This window comes from Acanthisitta chloris, unplaced genomic scaffold, assembly GCF_000695815.1.
Source record: "Acanthisitta chloris isolate BGI_N310 unplaced genomic scaffold, ASM69581v1 scaffold13880, whole genome shotgun sequence".
In the NCBI taxonomy this organism is placed as follows: Eukaryota; Metazoa; Chordata; class Aves; order Passeriformes; family Acanthisittidae; genus Acanthisitta; species Acanthisitta chloris.
In genome coordinates, this window is record NW_008651175.1 from 2,160 (window position 1) to 11,346 (window position 9,187).

The 9,187-nt window shown below is 40.1% G+C and overlaps 1 protein-coding gene across 1 annotated transcript in view; it reads right to left on the minus strand.

Moving 5' to 3' along the window:
• Nucleotides 1–7,689, minus strand: part of CKAP2 (cytoskeleton associated protein 2) — a gene marked incomplete at its 5' end in the record, with an annotated part of 8,051 nt that extends 362 nt beyond the window's left edge. Inside the window, 7 exons of the mRNA XM_009072114.1 lie at nt 722–1,106; nt 1,831–1,903; nt 2,443–2,610; nt 3,128–3,305; nt 4,213–5,015; nt 6,756–6,831; nt 7,602–7,689. Of these exons, the coding sequence (XP_009070362.1) occupies nt 722–1,106; nt 1,831–1,903; nt 2,443–2,610; nt 3,128–3,305; nt 4,213–5,015; nt 6,756–6,831; nt 7,602–7,689 (1,771 nt within the window). The remainder of the gene's footprint in view (nt 1–721; nt 1,107–1,830; nt 1,904–2,442; nt 2,611–3,127; nt 3,306–4,212; nt 5,016–6,755; nt 6,832–7,601) is intronic.
• Between the last annotated feature and the right edge of the window lie 1,498 nt (nt 7,690–9,187).

A 9,187-nucleotide genomic window follows, 5' to 3' on the forward strand; every position in this document is an offset into this window, starting at 1 on the left:
CCTTTCCCATTCATGCAGTTAAAAACAGATGTACAACTCTTTTCTTGGACAAAATATTTTAACCCAGAGAACCTCCTGAAAAGAGTTTCCAAAGGAAGATTCCTCCTTGTTCCATCAGGGAGAAACTGTTGTCCCTGCTATGAGGGATAGTGGACAGCTGCCAGGAGTCCAGCTGTATCAGATATCAAAGCTGAACACAGCTTTCCTAAGTCTGCTATCTTAGAAGAAACCCCTGGCAAAAAAATAATTTAAATATTATCTGGTGTGTACTGAAGTTACTACCTAGGTATTTGCCTCAAGACACATTTAAAATAATCTTTACAGGACAGTTGTCTTGTTCACTACTTCTGTGTTGTGTGACGTACAACCACGTCTGCATTTGAAGACAGGAAGGCTGAAGACACCTACTTTCTCTTTACCTAGCTCAGTGTAGAATGTGGGCTGTGGGAGGGGATCCTAAACCTGGAATTCATGTCCCTGCCACAAAAGCCTGGTTCCTCTGCAGTGTGGCATTCAAAAAGCAAAATAGTTGGAATAAATAGATGAATTTGTTTGAAAAGACTTCCTTCTGAAGGAAGGGGAAACAATCCTAAAATTTGAGTTCTTGAAAGCTTTTGACTAGGTGCTCTCCAATGCAGTGCCTCCTTGTTTCAACAAGACACAAACATTACTGTTGTTCCAGACACTGCAAACTTTCCATGGTTACCTGCAGTAGTCTTACCTTCCCAAGTGTGGTGTGGTAGGTGGATTGTATCTCATTGATGTGTCATTCTCCTTCTCAGGAGAATTACTTGCTTGGGCTACATCTTTTAGCCCTTCCTCATTCTGTTCTTCTGTTTCACATTTTCCTTTCTTTTTGGAACGTCCTTTAGCCTTCTGCTTTTTATTCTTTTTTGGCAATATCTCTTCTTTTGGTTTTAAGTCTAATTGTGTTTCTTCTTTGTTGATAGCTTCACTGCTTATCTCCTCCTTCTTGTCATTGCTCTCTGCTTTTTGGTCATTGGAACAGAAATCCTTGAAGCTTTCCTGAACTGTCTCTACAGATGAATTTGGTTCCTTGTTGACTTCCACTGCCTCACTTAAATGAGCTTCTAACACAGTTCCCCCTAAAAATAAAACAATTAAGAAAGTACAGCTGCTATTAGTTACAGCTAAAGATAATGTTTTAGAGAGATCCCTGAAGTCTTAGAGCTTTACATGAGAATGAAATTAACTATGTGTTGAGCCTGAGCCACAGCAATTTAAGTTACTTATCATTCATTTTAGTCACCTTCAAAAACCTGCAACCTGAAAACTCAGGCTAAGTATACACATTCTGAGAAATTGTTTTCTTCTTTTCCAAGAGCAGCAGCTCTGAACAAGTATTTCAGTCAGTTTGTGTTTAAATACTCATCAGGTTATGTTATATTGAAGAGGAATATTCATGGCTACTCCTCTTCCAAAATTAGAATCTTTACAACCTTTAATTGACACTAAGCCATAACACAACCATGCTTCTGGTAGTGAAGGAGTTTGTGTCAGAGGCACCAATTTTTAACTCACAAGAATATTTTATAATAGATAAATAAAATATATGTAATTTATATAATGTTTTTCAGGCTGAAATAGCTGGACAAACTTCCCTTTGACAGAGTTTAAGTAGTAAAGTTTGAATACAAGAGCATTGCCACTCATTTTTACATGCCTGTTGTTGAAGCGTACTTGCTTAGTCAAGGCTGTTTTCTAAGACAATTGAGTACAAAATGAACACAGAAAAGTTTCCACAAAATAGAATGTAATATAAGCACAAATAGCTTAAACTGCTTGTGTTGCCTACCAAGTCAGACTTACCATTCTCAGACTTAAAAAGTGTTTCAGTATTCTTCATAATATCTATTAGTGCATGTCGCAGTTCCTCTTTAGGCTGAAAAAAAGTTGCACTCTTTTAGAAAAGCAACATCATTTCAGCTTATTTGGTTGATATAACAGTTACAGGAAAGTGGTACAGGTCACATGATCTTCATGTTACAAACCGTTTATTTAATGCTGTTCAGACATAAGTCAGAACACAAGTAAACCCAGTATTTTTGGCACTTGGTGCACTAAGGCTCAGGCTATATTTGATGCCCTGAAATCTTGGTGATATTAAAGCACAGGAATTAAGTCCAGCAAAAAGTGTAAAATTAAGTTCTATTTTGGGTTTCTAGTGATACTAGAAGTCTCAATCCTTAATTCCTTTGGGGCAGAACATCATATGGTAATTTGATGATCCTAAACCTTTCTTCTTCAAAGTACAGTGGTTATAGAGCAAACCAAATCCATTATTTTAATGTTCAAGTATGCCACATGACTCTCCCTTTTACTATAAAAGAACTTAATAAAATCAGAAGCAGTTGTACCTTATATACTACACTTTCATGCTTATATATTTGTTAATCTCTATCTTCAAGAAAAGCTGCTCACCATTGCTCCTGCCAGAATAGCCTCCTCATAGACAGCAATTAGTTTTTCAAGAGGACTCATCTGTTCAAGACGAATACAGCAGATCCAGTATTTTGCAAGCTTTTTAACCCCAGGAATTCTCTGTGTCAAGTCATCCAACATGGCACGTACTTCATCACCATGACACCCCTAAAGTCAGCACAAAAGCAGAGATTTACATGCAGTTAAACACTGAGGTGCTGTATTTTAGCTGGTTTTGAACTAGGAAACAAGTAATTTTTTTCCTTCTTTGGCAGAAGAATTGATATTCACCTGTTCTTCCAAGTGAGAATTATTTATACAGTGTTGTAAATTTGGAGGGATAGTAGAATGCATACACATCTTCAGAGCTACCTGAAAGACTTTTTCAGATGTACAGCCAATGTTGTGAAAATGCAAACTGGTTTTAGATTAGTTACTTCTAGCTACTTTCATTACATTATAGCTTGTCTTTTCCTATCATTACTATTATGGCCTATTCTTATTGTGTAGTTCAGTAAGTTAGTAAAGCTTAATTTCTTCAGGTGTTGGCAAAAGCTATGATATTGCTTAACTTGGGGAGCAATTAGTCCCCTGCATCTGATTCACATGGGTCTAGCATGCCCATAGGAGTTGCATGTTGCAGGGACCTGTATGATCAGAACACCGTAGGCAATGGCCCCAATACCTGTTCTGTTAACTGCAGGCATTCAGAGAGAGTGGTCTTGACCTTTTCACTGCGTAACACGTGCTCTAAAGCATCAGAAGAGAATTCTTCACTTTTAGACTCAGATCCCTGAAGCATATGTATAGGAGGTCTCCTCATCGCTCTTCCTGTAGATGTCCTCCATTCATTCAGGCGAGCTCTGCAATTAACAATATTATTAGCTGAAGCGACAGATGGTTTACCATTTTTCACTTTTACTAACACTAACTAGGGTAAGTCGTACAAAGATGTACTTTCCAGATAGTCCGAGTCTCCTCTCTAATCCCCAAAGGAGCAGAGCTGCCATTTAGATCTGCATGGAAATTTCAGAACCGTGCATATCACTGTCTGCTTTAGGTGTCTATCAGATTAGAACACTTTAACCTCCCCTTTCCAGCAGCAACAGGAGACTTAGGTTACAGGTTCTTGTTTTCATAAGAGAGTAAAAGATGCTTCTGAATTATTCATCTGTGCCACCTCTGTTTGCTAATACCCCTTTAAACCAGAACTAGAAACTATTAAGTGTGTTAAGACACAAGGCATGGAGAGCAGCCCAGAACAACCCTAGCACACAGTTTTTAAAATCTGAAACTGATGTGAAACGTAATTCAGTTTTCATATTTCCTTTCTCCCCATTGTCTAAGATATATTCACCAAACTATTGACAAATAGCCTCCTTCAGTCTGTGAAAATGCTCACTGCTACATACGTCCTGCCTCAGTCATTTCTTTTTGAAGCTGTGACATGCATGTGAAATTCACTTACAGGATTATCTGTCATGCTTAAGGCTATCACAACCCTTAAGCTAAAAAAACCCAAACAGCTCTAGCAACATATATTTTCTAACTGCACAGGACAAGCTGTAAGCCTGGAGAGCTACTGCAATTAGTCTGAGTCCTGATTTCTCAGTAATTAAATCTACAGTTTTATTCTGTTGCCCTTGGCATCGAGTTCAAACACTCAGTTCTTTTTTTCAGTGTATCTACAGCAAGACATAGATCAAGCTAGATATTCTTGGAAAGATCTGAATAACCTCCAAGATCAAGCTACAACAGTAATTCAGTTACCTTCTATCTTCTGCTGACTCTTTTGGCAAAATAAATTTTCTGCTGCCATTAGGTTTGGAATTCTGTCCCAATTTTGTAGCATGAACAAGAGAAATTGGTTTTGCATCTTCACAAAAATCTGCACATTTTTTCACACCTAGTGCTCCGCGATTAGAAATGTTGGAAGCACTCTTCGCTGGCTGTTCTTCCCTTCCACCAATCGGTTTTTGGACAGTTGCTTTCTTCGGCACTACACCAAGTGTCAGTTGCTGTTTCTTCAGACTAGGCTGTGAGTTAATAGCAGCTTTGTCAGATGGTTTGCTGGTGAGTGACAGGACACCATTTGGGTTTATAGATTTAGGGTTGTTTGTGACTTTCATGGTCTTCAGAATTGCACTGCAGCTTTTCCTGGCCAAAGAACTTGCTGCTGGTTTGGTAGCCAAAGGAAGAAGCTTCTTGTCTGGCAAAGAACTCTTTTCCTCCTCAGATTTTACTGCTTTTCGGAAGGAATTTACCTTGGATTGGATAACTTTGCCACGATATGTGCCAAGCGCTGGTTTCTTTGGTAGGCTGGCACTCGCATTTTGTTTTTCTGCAAGCAATTGCTTCTCTTTTATTCTTTTGATTTCTAGAAAGGCCTTGGTAAGAGATGCATGCTGAGGCTTTATTCCACTCACTTTATCCTTGGAAGCATGATCTCCAGGATTCCAGTTTGGCCCTGACACATAACTTGTCAGTGGGATTGTAGAAGAGTTTATAACATTTTTTTCTGAGCTTATGCTTGATTGGTCCCATGACAGTTCATCAGCATTCTCTTTATTTTCCTGAAATCAAAAGCAAATCCATGGAAATGTTAGAAGACCATTCATGCTGCATGCTCCTTGTCTCCAAAGAGGCTTCCACTGATATAGAGGACTAGAGTGATTAACAGTAAATGCCACTTTAAAGGTATTTACAGACGTACTATATAAATACTGAGTATTTGTTAACTATTATTGCAGAACTCACACCAAAACCCAAATGAAAATTGCTTAAATTCTGCCTTGGAAGTAAGAGTCAAAACTCTCAAAGCAACTGCTGTCTTTTCACCAAATTACCTTCCAAGAAGGATAAAAAGTAGAAACTTGCTTTAGGCTGTAGGTAGCCAAAAGCAGTTTTGCTGTTTGCATACCTCACCACTTACTGGCAGCACCATTCCTCTGCTTAGTGTGGATACTCTACTAACACAAGGTAGTGAGTAAAGCCTTTAATTAGGGCTCTAGTAGATGCTACTAGAAGAGGGAGAATTTTTCTTGCTGTTGAGCTTAGGATGCTGTAAGTTCAGAGTTGTTACATGAGGTTTATATGGCTTTACTACCCGCTGAAGCTCTCAGCCATATGTTCTCAGCACAAGCCCAGCCCAGAGGCCATGAGAAGTGGGATCTAGTCTTTTCCTCCAAATAAGGTGCTCTACAGCAACTAATTCAGCATTATCCAAGCTGCAGCTTTTGGAAGAGTGAAGTATCTAAAGACAGGAAAAAAACCCCATGTGAATTACATGTGGAATTCTGCAGAAGCTGGTATTACCCTTCATTAAGGAAGATGCCCTTGAACTGTAAGAAAACTACAGCTCACCTCATTTCCTGCTCTGCCGTTTGGGCTTAGAAGCTGGATTTGACCAAGCCTATAACTAGAGCTCAAGTACAAGGGCTGTTATTTCAGGAAGCTGTGTAGCTTAACTCAACTTTAAAGTCACGTGAGACATTTATACAGACCAAAATATGGCCCTTCAGGAAATTTCTAAACCAGTGCCTTTGTTCTCACTTTCAGAATTTTTTCCCTCAACATTCAGTTTTGAAGTTCTAAGGTTTTTGCTTCCCTCCTCAAATAACTCCATCTCTTGGAATCCAAACTCAAAGCTGTCTAACGTGAACATAGGTCTCGTGTCTATTTTTTCTTCAGCTTTGCCCAAGAACAGGTCTGGAGAAGAATCTCTATTTTGCTATTCCTACGCAACACAACCATTGGCATCTTAATTTTGGAAAAGTGACACAAGATGGGAACACATTCCCTTAAACTCTGATTAGGTACTGGCATCTACTTCTGATCACATTAAAATTGCCAGCACACAACTGGAAAACCACACACAATCAACAGTTAGTTTTGTTAATGGTTTGATTTTCTTCCAAGTAACAGAGTACAATAGAAGACTTGACTCAGACAGAAGACCTTACTCAGATTTAAATAACTTCCTGAAGACCAAAAATATATCCAAAAATTTAACAACTTCTCTCAAGAATCTCAGAAAGCTTAAGCATTATTTCTGCAATAATGGTATCCTCTTTCATGCTCTCTCCCATCGGGCATGAGCTGAATATCGATATGATCCATTACATACAGTAATGTGACAGTTCTCCAAAAAGCATATAAGCAGCAGTGACTGAATAAAATTTTAACAAACACACCTCTGTACCTGCAAACTTCTCATGCTGTAGCAGTCATGTAACAAATATGATTTGAGTGAGTGGAATGTTGTAGCCATAGAAACAGTGCCATCAGCATTTAAATATCAGTCAAAAACTTACCATTTCTGGCTTTGGAGATGTTGAAAGCTGCAAGTTGCCTGGCAGTTTATTGCTAGTAGCTCTCCTAGTTCTGCTACTGCTTAAAAAACAAAAAAGACATCTTAAATCACACAACAAAGGAATGTACTTTTAGAGGATGTTCTCATGGTCGAGTTAGTAGTCTGCAGGCTGAACTCACACTGAAGCATTTGTTTGTCTTGTACTATTCCTCCAGCAAAAACAAATGGTTAAGCAACCACTGCTCGGGGCCCAAGCTGCAAAACATCCCTTCTTACACCATAAAGAGCTGGCTAAGAGATTAGAATTTACTGCAGGTGTCCTTGTCATGTTTAAGGATGAGTACCAACTTGTCTGGCCTGATTTATCTGCTCTAGAAAGTCATGTTTACAAATGCTGCAATTGAGGGGAAAGGAGGAGTAGCACGAGGACTTGAAGTTCAGCTACTGCAGTCAGAGCCAAGGCCATTTGAGGCAAGACAGAACAAGGACACATAGTGCCTACCACACTGACAGGATCCCAAAACCTTCAGTCAGGCACCAGAGCTGGCATCAGACTACCTAGTGAGTCACAAAACCACCAAGACCAGTATCGTCTCCTAGCAACTATGAAAATGTATTGACAGCTCAGAAGAAAAACATCTCAGTTTAAAGTTACAAATCCAAATTCTTCCTCAGATGCTTCATGATGCTTTCTTTATATGAAACGTGAAGCACTACTGCATTTGGCTAAAATGAACGTTCATTAGCAATTGGTATCTTTGCATCAGATGATCTCACAGAAGCCAGCTGAGATGAAAATGAACATGCATTAAAGAATATAAAGGTATGTAAGCCATAGGAGAAATACCTGACTGATCCCTCGTTTTCTTGCATGGAAACACCAGAAAAAGTCTTCTTTCTGGATAGATATTCTTCAACTTTTTGTCGCCTTTGTTCTAGTGGGTTTTAAAAAAGACAGACTTAGTACATTTGCAGCTAGAATAGTAATGCCAAACTTTGTCTCTTAGTAAAAAAGGAAATGCAATTAGAAAAGCATCAAGACATCATGAAACATAGACACTATGGATTGAGAAAGTCTTTAGTTTAAAATTCATATCACAATTTCTTACACATTCTCTCATTTCTTGAGAAAGGTTATATTCAAGGGGCAGTTGAATATGTTACAGCTATGCAAGATGGCTCTTTTGCTGTGTTCAGCTAAAAGAATTGCAGTTTTGTGATGGGAAGAAGTCAGGCTCACTCTTATCTTCTGGGTGCTCATCCAATATTTCACATTGTTGTCTCACCAAGTATACTTTTCACTTGTGACAGTAGCAAGCGTAGCATACATTAAAAACACCGTGTACATGAACCCAGCTGACCATCTGTAAAATCATTTGCTTCTCTTCTGTTGTCATGTGGACATCTGCACAAACACTGGACTAACAGAGCGTTAATACCAGCACAAAGTGACCATGGAAAGGTCTTGAGACAGCTGTCACTGTCTTAACTGAGAAAGCCATTCAGGAACAAGACACTATTTCTTCTGTTTTCACTGGCTGACTGAACACCAGAGGTTTATGTCCTTGTAGTAGTTTTGCATGGCCAGGTTTTAGCAGTGAGGGGGTGGCTTCTGTGAGAAGGTGCCAGAAGCTTCCCTACGTCCTGCAGAGCCAATGCCACCACTATGGCGAGGCCGAGCCAATCAGTGGTGCTAGTAACACCTCTACGATAACATATTTAAGAAAGGAAAAAAAGTTGTGCAGAAGTAATTGTGGCCAGAGAAGAGAGGACTAAGAAGATGTGAGAAGCACAACTATGCAGACACCAAGGTCAGTGGAGAAGGAGGGGGAGCTGAGGATGCCCTGCAGCCTGTGGTGCAGACCATGGTGAAGCAGCTGTAACCCTGCAGCCCATGCAGGTTAATGGGATGCAGAGGTTCACCTGCAGCCCGTGGAGGAGACACACACCCGAGCGGGTAGATTCCTGAAGGAGGCTATGAACCCATGGGAAACCCTTGCTGGAGCAAGTTCCTGGGAGGCTTGCTGCGCTGGTGTAATTCGTTTGGATATGGTGCTTTTTTTTGGGACAGCCGCCCACGCCCGTACCAAACGAAGCCAGAGAAGCCGGACAGACAGCGTGCATCACCTCCTTCTGAAGAGGCTACAGCAGCTGGCACAGCAGAAGTGCATCTGTCAAGAGATGCTGCACAGCAGCAAGCTCAACGCTCATCCTAGAGCCTCCCAACACCTTCTGCGTCAAAAACTCAGGTCTCACCAGCCTTTGCACAAACAGCAAAGCATCATGAAAGCAACTCTATTGCTTTAACTCACGCAAGCTAAACCAGTCCGAGAGTAACGAACACACGGGTGCAGGTCTAGATGGACGCATTTGCTTGTTTCAATAGGATGCTCTTACTATAGGGCCTCTCTTTCGTCTTTAGGGAAGGCTTCA